Source organism: Thermomyces lanuginosus (assembly GCF_041956635.1).
Source record: "Thermomyces lanuginosus strain ATCC 200065 unplaced genomic scaffold VTN49scaffold_7, whole genome shotgun sequence".
NCBI classification, from domain to species: Eukaryota; Fungi; Ascomycota; class Eurotiomycetes; order Eurotiales; family Trichocomaceae; genus Thermomyces; species Thermomyces lanuginosus.
The window spans coordinates 1322043-1337492 of record NW_027192341.1 but is presented as its reverse complement, the minus strand read 5'-3'; the positions used below and the strand labels follow the sequence as shown (position 1 = coordinate 1337492).

General features: G+C 50.4%; 5 protein-coding genes across 5 annotated transcripts; 3 read left to right on the top strand and 2 right to left on the bottom strand.

Moving 5' to 3' along the window:
* Positions 1–321: 321 nt before the first annotated feature.
* On the top strand, positions 322–799 carry VTN49DRAFT_7993 (uncharacterized protein; the record flags this gene model as incomplete). The annotated part of the gene is made up of 3 exons (XM_069416323.1): positions 322–417; positions 600–681; positions 741–799. 3 exons carry the CDS (start codon positions 322–324, stop codon positions 797–799), a joined length of 237 nt encoding a protein of 78 aa, XP_069272354.1.
* Positions 800–1188: 389 nt separating this feature from the next.
* On the top strand, positions 1189–2794 carry VTN49DRAFT_7992 (uncharacterized protein; the record flags this gene model as incomplete). Its single annotated transcript, XM_069416322.1, has 4 exons — positions 1189–1388; positions 1451–1478; positions 1540–2053; positions 2109–2794. 4 exons carry the CDS (start codon positions 1189–1191, stop codon positions 2792–2794), a joined length of 1428 nt encoding a protein of 475 aa, XP_069272353.1.
* An 893-nt stretch (positions 2795–3687) lies between these two features.
* On the bottom strand, positions 3688–4844 carry VTN49DRAFT_7991 (uncharacterized protein; the record flags this gene model as incomplete). The annotated part of the gene is made up of 2 exons (XM_069416321.1): positions 3688–4403; positions 4463–4844. The coding sequence occupies 2 exons, from the start codon at positions 4842–4844 to the stop codon at positions 3688–3690; spliced, it is 1098 nt and encodes a 365-aa protein (XP_069272352.1).
* A 2467-nt stretch (positions 4845–7311) lies between these two features.
* VTN49DRAFT_7990 (uncharacterized protein) lies at positions 7312–10029 on the top strand (the record flags this gene model as incomplete). Its single annotated transcript, XM_069416320.1, has 2 exons — positions 7312–8691; positions 8749–10029. 2 exons carry the CDS (start codon positions 7312–7314, stop codon positions 10027–10029), a joined length of 2661 nt encoding a protein of 886 aa, XP_069272351.1.
* Positions 10030–11198: 1169 nt separating this feature from the next.
* On the bottom strand, positions 11199–14072 carry VTN49DRAFT_7989 (uncharacterized protein; the record flags this gene model as incomplete). Its single annotated transcript, XM_069416318.1, has 8 exons — positions 11199–11855; positions 11904–12199; positions 12246–12377; positions 12428–12562; positions 12607–13553; positions 13616–13767; positions 13823–13980; positions 14033–14072. 8 exons carry the CDS (start codon positions 14070–14072, stop codon positions 11199–11201), a joined length of 2517 nt encoding a protein of 838 aa, XP_069272350.1.
* Between the last annotated feature and the right edge of the window lie 1378 nt (positions 14073–15450).

The following is a 15450-nucleotide window of genomic DNA, read 5'->3' as shown; positions in this document are numbered from 1 at the left end:
GTATTCAATGTATAATAAATGTTACTGTCCTCACGGATTCGTAGCACTGGACATGGATGAATGAGGCATATGGACAGGTGCTTGAAGAGCACCGCCAGTTTTGCCGAATCAAACCGAGGCCAGCCATAACTAGCCTAATCCTCATTAGGAATGGCGGCATAGGGCATCCCCAGCTCGATAAGAGCCGCGCTAGTACAAAGCAGGTTAGCCCAAACTAATCGCGATTTCCGAAAGTGTAAACAATCCATCGCCCGTTGCTCGTCAACGCGAAAAGCGCTTCTTGAGGGCATCAAAACACCGCCTTTAGCAGAGGGATTGACCATGGTGGTCGCTCAAAAGCTTTATCCACGCGGTACGGTGAAGCGCATTGTCAAGGCCCATGCGGGATGCAATGTCAGCAAAAATGCCGATGTTTTGGTAAGATTTGCCACGCCCCTGTGCTCACAGCGTTCTGCGAGAAGGGACTCGTTAACCGTTTCTACTTGTCTGGCAGATCTTTCTCGACTACATGCTCTTCATGCAAGAGTAAGTGCGACTCGACCCGATCCGCTGCGGCGACATTCTACGATTTGAAGGGCCAGTTGTTGACCCAAACGCAGGCTCATGCGCGAGGCTTCAATTCAGTCAAGAAAGTCGGGAGAGCGACAGATTTCGGCGAGGAGTGTTCGGAAAGTAACCGAGGTGGGTGCTCGCAGTGAAGAAATACGATCGCAAGCTCGTGCTGATCAAGCGATATGCAGAGTACGCTTCGAAAAATGAGAGGATGATCGACTATGGTGGTATTTGTGTGTTTGCGTGACCTGGGTCGATCAGTGGCTGGGCTGAGGAAAGGCGTTAGGCGTTCTCTACAGGGGTTTTTTGCTATGCTAAATTGATGATACCCTCGACTGTTCTTATTGGACCGATTTATCGCATAGAATTGACACTGCGTAATTAATTCTGTGCATTGAGCTGAGTTAAAGTAGGAATAAAAGGTCTGAAGCTTGGGTAAAATCGAGGCTGGAGCTTCAGGCTGCAAGGCTCAAACCGCTCCAAGCTAAAACTTTCTCCATCCATCCATCCACTTCCAACAATTCATTTCTTCCCACAGCTTTCCTGCACACCGCGTTGGTGCTCAATTCGCCTTTCTCACCTCAATCCTCGATCGTCCCACTCTCCTTTTCGTAATTCGAGTGTCCTCCGTCAACCATGTCGGCTACCGCGACCAACAACCCGCCCGCACAACCCGAGTCCAAGACCGCGAAAAAGAAGCGCGCAAAGGCCGAACAACAACCAGCCTCCACCCAAACCCCGTCGAATGCCGACGAAAACAAGGAGGAATCGACGGTGAATGGGACGGCGGACGCGACGAACGACTTCCAGAGCACCTTCTTCAGGGATCTCCAGAAGTAAGCCTGTTTGTGTGTGTCACGTGCCGAACTATGATTTTCTGACATGGTGGATAATATAGGAGCTTGCGCAACACAACGAAGAAGCTGGTGTGTCCTGCTTACTGGCGTCTAGTGTGAAAGCTTTGTGCTAATGGGTTTGCCCATCTAGAATGCCACGGCCAAAGTCGACAACATCATTGCTGAGAATCCAGGCAAGTCCCTGGACGACTTGGTCGCGGAGAGGAAGATCAATCCCGACCAGAAGGCGCAGGCATTGAAGAAACCGGCTTTGCAAGCTCAGGTCGCTCAATTGGAGGAGCAGATCGCGCAGTACAAGAAGTTTGCTGCATACTGGGAGGAGCGTCTGGCCAATGAGAAGGCCTCCCTTGAGAATGAACACAAGGCCGAGCTGGCGGCCCTGCGGGAACAGCTCGCTGCTGAATACAAGGAATCTCAAGAGAAGGTCTTGCGTCAGAAGCTGCTCACCCTGAGTCAGTTCCTCCGCGCTGCGGCGACCGTGCGTCGTACTGGCGACGAAACTGCTCCGGAAAGCCGCGCGTTTGAGGGTGTGCTGTTCCAGGTGTACGGTGGCACGAATGAGGCCGTGGACTCGATGCTGAAGCTCATTGATGGAGCCGACGAGAAGGTGATTGCTGTCGAGGGCGATACTCTAGATGTTACTTGTAAGAGAGTGCCATACGCGATCTGCCGATGCTGCTATACTGACTCGATACGCAGTCGCTCGAGTGAGACAAGTATCGAAGGAGCAGGCCCCGCAGGTTCCTGAGGCTCAAGAGGAAACACAAGCCACGGAAGCCGCCCCGGCAGCTGACCAAACGGCCAATGCCGGAGCGATTGAGTCGCAGGAGGCGCCGGCGGCTCAGCAGGGTGACAGTACAGCGCCCGAGTACGCCGTCAGCACGGCCGCTGAACCAGAGAAGCAGCTCGCGCCATCCCAGACTGCTCCTGGTGACGGCTCCAACCAGCAAGCTGATGCCTCGTGGAACCCGCAATCCACTGACCAAGCGGTGGCGTCCACCAACGAGGACGGCTGGGTGGAAGTTCCCCGGGATCCCAACGAAACCGAAACCGGTGGCGAAGCAGCCCCGGCGGCGGCGGCGCAGCCGTCTGCCACCGGGACAGAGGAGACACCGAGCGCGACAGCGACGGCGAACGGGGACAACAACACCAATGCCAGCGACGGATTCGAGCCTGTGGTACATCACCAGCGCCAGGGCAGTCTTCGCGGACGTGGCCGGGGCCGCGGCCGGGGCGGCGCTGAGGGATTCCGCGGCGGACGAGGCGGCGGACGCGGCGGCGACTTCCGTGGCCGTGGCCGGGGTCGCGGTGACTTCCGGGGTGGACGCGGCCGTGGTGGGTTCGCCCAGAACCACAACCGCAGTGAGCCGATTGCGAGCCAGTAAACTCAAAAACATCACGACGGAGGACCTCGACAATGGGGCGGAACACAACTCTCCCTATCTTTTTCTCAGGACGCTTTACGCCACCTACGCTTCTTTCCTCTCTCTTTACTATTCCCAACACTAATTCACTCTATGTACCACCTTTACTGTGTGCATGATCGGGACCAATACGGATGATGCGATTGATGAGATGACCATTGTCAGGATATGGACAATGACATCAACGAAAACAAATATAATAAAAAGGTTTTCATGTCATGTGTCTTCTTTTTTTCAGCGTGCATGCCTTCTTTTCTTTTTTTTTTTTTTTTCGGATCATTCGTTCGTTCTAGTGGGATATATACCCACATGTTGATGACCTCTTATTTTCTTCTCATGTATCTAAAAAGGCGAGCGAAAGAAGGGGGGGAGGAAGGAGAAGGGGGAAAAGTTTCTGTTATTTTTGCCTTTTTGACCTTCTGCTCTCTTCTCACCTGTTTCTTCCTGCATCATGGCGCAATGGTGGGATTCATGATACGAAAATGGCATGAATGGATATGGGAGGAGGAGGGTACAGTTTTTTTTTTTACATAGGAGTGGATGGATTGTTGTTCAGCTCTGTGAGGAATGAATTCAATTCATTTGATCAAATTCAGCCCCGTTCTGAGCAATATATATGTACAGTGCGTGTAAGAAAGAATATAAAAAAAAGCCTCCGTAATTCTCACATGAGCAGAGAGCAGAGAAGTAGTATCATCCCAGATCGAGGAAATTGAAAAAAAAAAAAAAAGAAAAACCCAGACACCACGTTCTTCCATAGAATACAGGTGACATGCAGAGGTAGCCATCCCAAGAAACCCGACCCCCAAACCGAATGAACGCAAGGAAATGAAGAAAAAGAAAGATGAAAGAGGTTATCGTCTTCTCCTCCTACCGCAGCAATCCAACGCCAGGCTTCCCTCGCCAGGCGTCCCCGGCGCACCCATTATCCTTCCCGAGCCCTTCGCCTTGCCCAATAACCAATCGGTCAGGGTGACGAATTTTGCCGTTCGATCCCAGCCATCGGCTTGCTCGGCGTGTTCGATGGTATGTGTGAGGATCCGCCCGCACTCGTCAAAGGAGAAGATGAAGAGACCCGAGAAATGGCCTTCTTTGGAGGTGTTGAAGATGGGTGGGGAGTTTTTGTTGAGGAAAGGGAGAGAGTTTTGTAACGAGGACGGTGATATTGAAGATGATGAGGAGGATGTAGAATCTGTGGAAGACGAGGAGGAAGACGTAGAGGAAGAAGAAGAGGATTCCGGTGGCGGAGGAGCAGTCTTCCATCGAACAACGAATCGCTCTTCTCCGCATTCCGACTCGTTTTGCTCCGCTGCGGGATCTTGCAGAATGCTATCGGCGCGAACCATGCGCTCGCTCAGAATTTCGAGTCGAACGTTGCCCAGCAACGGCATTGCGCCCCAGGCCACCGGAACCGTCCAAAGCGCTCCGCGGTAAAGAACCCTTCCTTTGACCGTTGGCAGATGGGGATGCGTCGAGGGGAATAAATGAAGCGTGACCTGCGGTGAGAGAATTTCCACCGGTAGAGGATGAATTAGGATATTTGGGAGGAGCGGGGAGAGACGACGTAGCGCTGTAAGAGCAATCGGTCAGTAAAATTCCTCTGCGGCCGAAGACATGAACGAGACGTACTCTGCCCCAGCTTGATCACACGCTCATCTGGCGGCTTATAATCCCGGGGTTCTTTGCCACTGCTATCAGACGAGCAGCTCACTTCGGCTTCCTGCTGTTGCCGATGTTCCCGCTGCTGTTCTTGTTGCTGACTTTCCTGCCGTGCGACTTTTGACTGCGATATATAAATCTCCTGAAACTGACTTCTAGACGAAGCGACCTCATCGCCTGTCGAGAAACCGAATGCGCGGTCCGTCCTTGTTTCCGACGTCGAAGAAACATATACACCCTCGGAATGCTGCAGCTGGTGGTGAAAGCAGCGAACGGATCGACGCGGGGAGACGGGTGGCCATTTCGGAGCTCGAAGAATGATGATTGTCTGGCGCGACATCGGCTTCGGCATCACGGAGGCCTTGGCGAGGACGCGGTACGCGTACTCATCGGGAACGATTGCGCTGCGTTTTTCTTTACCGGCTTTTCGTGGCAGATGGATGCTGGCAGTGGAAATCTTAGGGCGGATACGCTTGATAGATGGGCTTACTTTAAAGCCAATAATGATTGGTTGATGACGTCGGGATTTTGGCCGGGCCGAGAACACTCCGGCTCCAAGCTACGAAGATCAACTGAAGTGTAAACTGGGAGGATGTGCTCGTTAAACAACCATTGTACATTCTAGAGTCATTGCATAAACAATTAGACTGACAAATTCACTACGGCAACCTAAAGTGCAAATGAAATTTTAGTATGGAAAGTTTACTAGTAGACTACTACTAAGTTACTCTTTACGCGGTTACGACGAGAACTTCCAGAAAACAAGTCCGTATAAGTACTAGATGTCAACTCGGTACGGTCATCGGTACTTCGCCATCTGAATCACAATCATCGGGGCTGACAAATCGTATCGCTTAGCCACAAGTATGCTGCCCAGCCCTGCTGTCTCCCGATGTTCACGCTCAAATTGTGGCCATATACTTGCTGGTCATGATGCATGATACTTACAGCAAGACCATTGCCTCAGAGTGTCACGTAGTGAATGTTCACTCACCAGAGAGGAGTTGGGTTCGGAAGCAGACGACACTCCCCGGGGACAGCGTTTCGCAAATAACGAGAGTTGTTGTCCTGTTGACTTATGTATATGGCAAGCATGAAGTATAACATCGCACGGATGGTGGACTCTGGACATTGTTCTGAGGTACCCCGCAATCGTCGGGCATTGGGAGTATTACAGGCCGCTACTATCAGCCGCGGACAATGTCACGATGTGGCTGTTCACATCAACTTCATACAGCGTCTCAGATAAAAAGAGAATGGCATGAATAAGTATATCGATGGTTGTTCGTTTGTACCACAGTTCTGCTTGGCATTGTTATCAATCGGATCTCCAAAAATCTCATTCATTTAACGGTACAAGATCGAGAGCTACTGAACCCTCTCTCTAGGAGGTCCCTGTGATCGTCCCGCTGCTGGAAGTTGAAAGCACAGGCGGGATCAGGCACAATGCAGTTCCAGTTGTTTGGCCGATGTTGAAGGTTGTGCCTCGTGCGGACGCAACGGTCGGAATTGGTAACATTGAGAAGCTATGCCCGTCATATAAATATGTCACATGTTTTTGCTCCTTGTTCTTCTTTTGCAGGGGCCACTGTTCTATGTAGTCCCACGAGACCCTACATTGCTCTTCGAGGATGTCTTACAAGTTATACAAAATAAGGTATTGATTGGCACCACGAAGTCACGCTTATGGGGATCATCCGAAAAACATGTCTTGTATGGATGCTCTTTCCCTCAAAGATAGGATCAACGACCAAGGCTGACAAGCCGCTCATATGATTCACCGGCATAAGGTTGTATTAGGCTATTAGTATGAGAGAGAATGCTCACTGGCTCCAGATGGATGTCCCACATAAGCTGCATGGCGATGATCCTGCAGGTATTGTTGGCTGGCGCTAGTTATGGACGATTCCGACAGCCTTTCGCAGCCTACTCTGGCTTCGAGGGAAAATTCCGAGTTTTTTATGATGTCCATGACAACTTCTTGCTGCTGCCTACACCTTCTCTCGTAGTTATTCACAAGGGAGATTGTTTTCTCTTTCCTAGTGACTTTACTGGGTTCCTGCAGCCGACATATGCTCTGAGCCAGAGATTCTTCGGATAAGCATCGCAGTCTGCTCACTGTTCGCAACATGGAATTTGCGGCGAGTGTAATTGCGGTCATCCAACTCGCAAGGGCAATATCCGAGATATGTGGACATTACATCGACAAAGTGAAAAGCGAGAAGCAGGAGATCCTCCAATTTCGGCGACAAATCGACGGGTTGCACGAAGTTCTACAACCGCTTCACGACCTTCTTAAGGACTACAGCTCTGTCGACTATCTCACAAACACCCGAGCTCTACTCGATGAGTTTGCTCAATTCTGTTCCACACTCGAAGATTTAAAAGGGAAAATCGACCCGGAAATGGCTGGGGGGAAAAAGAGAAAAAGGCTCAAAAATGGGGTCAAGAGTGTGATCGGGTGGCCTCTGGACCGTAATGAAGTAGCTCAGGCCATTGAGACATTGAACAATATCGGTCACGCTTCAGCTTCGCTCTTCAACTCGACCTGACGTAAGCCGCAACATTCAAATGATCATCATTTTGGTGTCGAATTTGCGGACGGCTAACTTCAATGCTCCTAAAGAAGAAGGAATAGCGTGATGGACCAAAGACTTGGCTTAGACAGACTACGAACCGCAAAGGGGGCAACATATGACTCTTATGAGAATGACAAAGAGCACACCGAATGCGTACCCGGGACCAGAAAGGAACTGCTTGACGAAATTGAACAATGGGCAGCGTCTCCAAGTGGGAAATGCATATTCTGGCTGAACGGGATGGCAGGAACTGGAAAAACAACGATTGCGAGGACCGTGGCTAGATGTCTCAAAGATAAGCGGCTGCTTGCCGCGAGCTTCTTCTTCAAGCGGGTTGAAGAGGATCGAGGGAATGCAAAAAGATTATTTTCAACACTTGCAAAACAGCTTGCAACACGCATTCCTCAGCTCATTCCTTTCATCCGCAAAGCAGTCGACGACGACCCGGATATTTCGGAGAAGGCCCCCAAAGAACAATTCGACAAGCTCATCCTTCAACCGCTGCTCGAAATACAATGCAATGATGCATGCAAGGTAGTTGTCATCGATGCGCTGGATGAATGCGAAGGGGAAAACGAGGTAGAGGCTATTCGCGGAATGCTCCCTCAGGTCAAAGAGACGAATTCTGTGCAGCTTCGGTTCTTTTTGACAAGCAGACCTGAGTGGCCCATTAGGTCAGGCTTCATGTCTAAATCTGTTCTTGACAACCACCAAGACATTATCCTTCACAAAATCCCGGAAAAGGTTATCAAACACAACATATCTTTATATTTCAACCATAAGTTTTCGGAGATGAGAGACAAGAGTTCATTACCATCTGGCTGGCCTGGAAATGAAACCATCGAGGCCCTCGTTAATAGGGCAGTTCCGCTGTTCATTTCTGCAGCGACGTTGTTTCGGTTTATCTGTGACCCACGATGGAACCCCGGGGAGCGTCTCGAGGCAATTCTTGCAGATCAGACTGTTTACGCGTCGAAGATGGATGGCACATATATGCCTGTACTCAATCAGTTGCTCAATGGTCAGGACGAAATGGAGTCGCGACAATTGATTCATGAATTCAAGAGAATAGTTGGAACTATTATACTCTTGTTTTCCCCTCTATCGATTAAGGCTCTTGCTCACCTTCTGGATGTGGCCGTGGACAACATCAGTAGCCGATTGACGCTTCTTCATTCGGTTCTTCACATTCCTTCTGACTTCGACACACCAGTACGGATGCTACATTTGTCATTAAGAGATTTCCTTCTGGATCCCAGAAGAAAAGACGCCAATCCATTTTGGATTGATGAGAAAGACATGAACGAATTCATCTTCGCACGATGCCTTGATGTCATGCAACGCAGTCTGAAAAAGAATATCTGCGGTTTGAAAAGCTATGGGACACTTCGCAGTGATGTCGACGATGAGGATGTCAACAAGCATCTGGCCCCGGAGGTGCAGTACGCCTGCCGTTACTGGGCAAAGCACTTCGTTCAAATTCAGAATCCAATGAGTAGGTTGGACAAGGCTCTCTCATTTCTTGAAGTGCATTTCCTTCACTGGGTCGAGGCCATGAGCATATTAGGATGTATGTCGGAGGTTGTACGGATAATGGATATGCTACAGCCAATTGCAAAGGTATTATGTTTCAAACTCTCTGGGAGAAATGCATTGCTGAAACTGTTGATGTGCTAGGAAAACGTGGCTCCTGTTGCATCGGAGTTCTTGCATGATGCACGACGGTTCGTCCTCAAATTCAGGCAAATTGTGGAATCGGCACCGCTTCAGCTTTACGCTTCGGGACTTGTCTTCGCGCCTAGGAAATCGAAAATAAGGGATGTGTTCAGCAGGGAGTTGCCGAAGTGGATTAGCAAGTTACCGAAGACAGATGAATGCTGGAGTGACGCCCTACAAGTTCTTGTGGGCCATACTCGTCTAGTTAACTCTGTTACCTTCTCACCCAACGGCCAACTGCTGGCATCCTGTTCCTGGGATAAGACGATCAAGCTCTGGGATCCCACAACCGGAGAGCTGCATCAAACCCTCGTGGGCCATACTCGTCTGGTTAACTCTGTTGCCTTCTCACCCGACGGCCGACTGTTGGTATCCTGCTCCAATGACAAGACGATCAAGATCTGGGATCCCATAACGGGGCAGCTGTGCCAAACCCTCGTGGGTTGTATTGATTGCAATAAATCTGTTGTATTCTCACCCGATGGGCGACTGCTGGCATCCTGCTCCAAGGAGGAGACGATCAAGCTCTGGGATCCCATATCGGGTCAGCTACGCCAGACCCTCGTGGGCCATCCTGGTGATATTGTATCTGTTGCCGTCTCACCCGACGGCCGACTGCTGGTATCCTGCTACAGGGACAATACGATCGAGTTCTGGGATCCCATAACGGGTCAGCTACGCCGAACCCTCGTGGCTCATACTGATTGTGTTGAATCTGTTGCCTTTTCACCCGACGGCCGATTGCTGGCATCCTGCTCCATGGACAAGACGATTAAACTCTGGGATCCGACAACGGGCCAGCTGCGCCGGACCCTCATCGGTCATACTGATTGGGTTAAATCTGTTGCCTTCTCATCCAACGGCCGACTGCTGGCATCCCACTCCTGTGACGAGACTATCAAGCTCTGGGATCTCACAATGGATAATCTCTTTTGGGACGTTACTGGCCACTCCGCAGGAGCCGGTATTAAAGCAAACGTTGTAGCATCGATAGAAGATCGATGGGTACGTATTCAGGGTAAAAAGATGTTGTGGCTTCCTCCAGAGTATCGTCCCGTTTTCTTGGCATTGAGAGATAAAGGTGGGACTCTTCTCAGCCTTCTCCAAGCATTTGGGACTGTTATTCCCATTGAACTACAACTTCGTGCGGCCGCCAATGAATCGCACGGCAACGTGGGCAGGGATTCTGTCGATGATGTCCCAGCTAATTTGGTGAATTTTTGTGGTCCTCATGTCTACTAGCAAGCAGTCCTACATGGAAAGCATGAATGTACCCGGTCATACAATGACCAAACAATCATACTTTGGACCCAGGGCCGGACAACTCTGAGCAGTAACTTATTGCAGTAGTAGTTATCCACACGCCCTGTAGAATCATAATGTGCACATTTCGATCATACTGGCATCTCAGCAGCCAACAAGGCGTAGTCATTTTACGCCGGCCGAGCAAGTTCACTGCAATTCTTCACCATGTCAACCCACTAGTGCAAATCTCAGTCCCCATCGCAGCTCTCTGCGCTAGGATAAACTCAGCATGGCTCAATCGTATCAGAGTTGGACAAATCCATCGGCATGATCAGTCGGAGTATGGCTGGGACACAGCGAGCTTTATTACACATTGATAATCGCAGCGCTGCTATTTTCCCATATAACTACGAGGGAGTTAACTCGTCACTGGAATGAATCACTGGAACTGCTTCTCGAAACCGTTGACATTCTCAGTTGCAAGGGAGCTGCTCACGTGGGTGTGACTGATAGCTATGCTAAATGACGAAAAGCAGAAAGACTGAGTCTAAGTACCTGTTGGGCCAACTCTTCCAAGAAATGATCTATGGCAAGGACTGATAGTGACCGCTTCGGGAAGGGAGAAATCTACTTCGCAGTACATACTCTGTACTCTATTCCGAGATCTATAAGTCGCATGACCTAAATAGACTAACAGGATTGTTGCGTTTGCGGGTATATTCAGACCCTTTATGGCGGCCACAGGCAAATATCGTCGTAGGTTATTCTATCTATACCAGTGCTGGACATCCACTACTACGCAACTACCTAGAGATAGGTAACTGTGTATGCTCGCTACTCGGATGTGAACATGTGTAATTCCAGGAACACGAGATCGAGGCATCAAGCAAGAATATAACACCTTAGAAGGCACGCGATGCGTCGTTCAGGTTAACTCGTTGCTTGCTCCCCGGGTACAGACCGTGTGGTAACTTGCCCTGACAAGTAGAGTTGACCGGCCGAGACTTCAGATTTGGGACATTCGGAATTTTAAGCGATAATTGATTAGCTTGAGATCATGAAGTGACCGTCGTCGGAACTTCAATACGTAAAAATATGAAGCTTTCCATACCAAACTTTCATTTTGGCGGCATGAACGCTTAGGTTGCCGTAATTTACTCCGAATATCAAGCCAACTCATCCTCCTCCTCCATCCCCATCAACCGTCGCTCACCCAGTTCCCGAATCTTATCCTCCAACAATGTCCGCCCATATCTCTGTGCAACCTTGGCCGCAGCTTCCAGCATCTTACCCGTCCGGTCGCGCATCATCTCCACCACCTCCAATGCTCGCATGCCCTTTTCGTCGCCTTCACGGCACAGTACAGCCAGCATCTGGAGCAGGATCTTGTCCAGCTCGACCTCTTTCCGCGCCAGTTCTGCCCGCTGGTTGCGCGTCGCGTTGGTTGAAGAAATGAGGTCTTCGTAGAGGCTGAGGAAGAGGCTCTCGCGCACAAACGCCTCTTCGAATCGCGAGCCGTCGTTGAGCGCCGAGGATTCTTCCTCGTCGTCGCTGCTCTTTGGCGGTGCCGAAATTGGAACTCGGAACTCGAATTCACTAAGCAACGGCCGCGGGAAGTATGGGTGTTGTTCGCCGCCCTTGAGAATAATGCAGTGGAATTTGTTCTGCGCCACTGCAACTGGCCAGTAACTTTCGTCCTTGCGACCTTTGGTCTGTCGGTCCAGTTGTCTCGTGTCGAGCAGGGGAACCCATCGGGCTTGGCCTGGTGTTCGCCAATGCTGCAAGACTAGCAGCACGCCATCGGAGTCGTATATGCACGGATCCTACAGAGTGAGCATGAGGCCGACATGAACGGTATATGGAGCACGTACCCCCGTATCGGAAAAGAAGACATTTTTAACTCTTTGCCCGCCGGGCAATGCGACGACATCTTCGCTCTGGCAGACCTCGTCCCGCTTGACATTTTCAATAGTATACATCAACTGCGCTTGCCCGCTATAGCCGACCGGCCCATTGCCCATAGTTAACACGTAGTCCCGCCAGGCAACGCAAGTCACCGGCATGTGTTTCTGCCTATGGATCCGGTATGGTGTCCCGTGCAGAGTATATACACGAACATAGCCGGTGGACGTAAGGGCAACCACATAGGAGTCGCTCAGAGCAATTGCTGTCGATGTCAGTTTAGAACTCGACGGATGTTGTGTTGCGCTAACCTGTCACAGATTCGTTCTGAGGCAACTCTGTTCGCCAGTCTCCTCTCGTCGTCCATGATTCATGTGGCCTGTAGTAGATAGTAGCAGGAGAGTCGTCTGTCGGCGGCGACGCAAATAGAGTTCCCTTTTCACCTGCAAGAATTTATCAATATCGTTCCACTTCACAGAATGATTTTACTTACTTAGACATGCTTTGTCGTAACGATAGGGATCGGTAAAGTGAAAGTTCCGATGCAACTCCGTGTCATAAAACTCGACGGTAACCGTGTTGTGGGATTCCTGGTCAACAGTCCAGACAACTCCCGTCAAATTCAAACCTGCCTCGTGAGCACAAGCCAATCAATCTACCCGAGAGACTTACATAAATAGCGTCGATTGCCCCTCCAGGGGGTACTTCCCGGTTGGAAAGGTTCGTGTGTGTCGGGTTGCCAAAATGGCGCGAAACGCTTTCGCCCCGGCTCATCCAGGTCGTCTAGATGCCCATTCGTTCGCTTGCCGTATGCATTCAAGCCCTCAGCATAGCCAGCTCCATCGTCGTCTTCCACGAAATCATCATCTTCATCCATTGGACCGAGGATGTCGTCCAAGGAGTCCGGGGAATCATCTCGTCGACGATCCGTGGAGACCGGCTTTGGTCGGCTCGTAGTGATAGGCTTCTGGATATTCGCAGACTTCTCTGCCAGCGCGCTAGAATGAACGGGTGCAGACTGAAGCGGCTTCTCGAGCAGATCCTTATACTGTCGGGGCACGAAATTCTCGTGGATAAAGAGTTCTCCATCGGAAGTCGTGAACGACAGTAGGTTGTTGGTCGGATGCCATGCGAGGTTGATCACATTCGCAAACTCATAGCGCCGGATAATGGTCTGAGAACCGGTCTCCCAGAGTAGGATCGTCCCGTCCGCGGCGGCCGTGGCCAGCATGGCGCCGTTCGGTGACCAATTCAGAGCGGTGATATCCCCCAGATGTCCGCTCTGGAAGGACTTCTGTTTATTCCAATCCGACGTTGAAAAGATGGCGACGTCCCTTGATGCCTGCGCGGCTGCGAACGCAGTACCATCTGGGTGCCAGACGGCCCTCGACGTCGCCTCATCCTCAGGCTCTAGGCGCCGGATCACTCCGTCGAGTTTACGAACCAATTCCGGTTCGTCCTCAACCAAAGAGTAAATGTACAAGACACCGTCTGTACACGATACGGCGACAAATCGATCACTGGGGTCGAAGGTGACATGTTTCGATCCTTTTGTCTGTTCTCGAAGATATTTGACGTTGGTCATGTCCTCGAGATTCACAATTTTGACTGTAAGTTCACTTTCCCGACGTCAGTATGTCGTACCACACAATAGCAGCTGCATAGGTAAGGGTGCACTTACTCGCTTGCAACTGCCACCCACCCGCCATCCTTTGATATTGCAAGGTCGCGAACGGGCAACGCGCACCGTACGAGCAATTCGTCCATCTTTCCAGTTTCAATCTTGTAGCGCCAAACGGTACCATCTTCGGCACCCATGATAAACGAGTCATTCTGTCTCCGGTCAGCATCTCATCCTTCGGATCGCATCGTGAATAGTGATTCACACCGTCGCAGCGATTCCAAAGTGGCCCTCCACTCCCTCGTCAATGGTTGTCGGCTCGCCATCTTGACCAACGGTGTATATGCGGATCGCGGAGTTGGAGCCAGCGGTAATCACGCGTTTTCCGTCGGGGGTGTATGTCAGGATTGTCGTTCCGGGGGTGTCTGCAGGGAACGTTAGCGCTTCGATCAAATTGCTCCGACGAAATCGACATACGGGCGGGCCGCCCCCGGGGACGAATTGATTCGGACGCCATGATAGCATATGATGTTGAATTGAACAGGTTTTAGGAGTCCGATTGTTTATCAATCCAAGATGAGTGGCTCAGTTTGGCGTCCCACGACGCGCTTAGTTGCCCAGAACCGAGTCACGTCCGACGCGTCGCGGGATCGCCATAGTATTTCCTTTTTTGGAATAGACTATTTTTAGTTGGATTGATTTAGGGCTTAGGGTACGAGGTATGTAAGTAGGGTTATCCATTCTCCCATCAACCCGCCTGAGATTCATCATCAGAGGCTCATGAATCATCGGACTGGGAAACTTTCGGACCTTCGAGAAACACTTCGAGAGACTCCTACGAGGTTAACCTTGTTCGAGTCTGTGAGAAAAAAAAGATTCCAATGCCGACTGTAACCGTGCCCTGCAAGTAGCCCACGTTTCGCAAAATTCTCCGATGTGATGTTGAGCAATCATCGAACTATTTGGGAGCAGATGGAGTTGCTATCCAGACCAAAAGTGGCTTGAAATGATGTACGGAGCAGATTGGCTACGAAATCAGCCTGCTCCGCCGGTGTGAGTGGACCTTGCCCTGTCTAAATGTCACGGCGTGACTATGAACGAGACACATTCGTGATGATTCGCAAACTGGCAGAACTATCAGTACTCCGTATTAGCACGTCTATTGCTTGGAGCGATTCCACTTTGGTTGTGATAGTCCAGCCGTACATTCGAGAAGATACTGATCATGTAGTTCCTAGATTGCTTGGTACCGAGAGCTGGTTTCGTTGATAGACGTCGACATCGGGGAAAGAGGTCTATTATTTGAGCAGACAAGCCTGGATAAGAACTAGGAAATGAGATTCGAGCTGTCCTTAACTAGCGAATGCTCTATTGGTTGACCCTCAAACCTGATTCAATGGGCAGAGCTGCGTTCAGCTTGCGCAGCCTATGATCCTACCTTCGGCAATTTTGGACAAAGTTGAAGTCTCCGCCCGCGAATTTCTTGATATTTGCCATTTTGTTCCTGGTTTGGCGCACAGGAATCATAGACCGTCGCAGAGTCTCTCTCGAAACTTCAACAGGAGGCACTTTCCGGTGAATGCCTGCTGAGCTACTTGAGTGATACCCGATATTGTTAGTAGAAATCCCTAATGTTCAGATCGCAGCCTGGGCACTACCAGTGCCAATAGACTTCCCAGTCCAGGGTTGAAAGACGACGGAATTAGTGTGAGGGCAGGGAAAGCTGTGACCAGGCTTGCGAATGGCTTGAATGGCTATGATCTATTCGAAGATAATGGGTGAACTTGTGCCTTGTTTGATATTCGAGGTGCGACTGTTACCGAGATTTTCAGTTTATAATGACTCTACATCGAGAATAACTTTAACGACATAGTGTGCAGTTTGGCGATAAATTT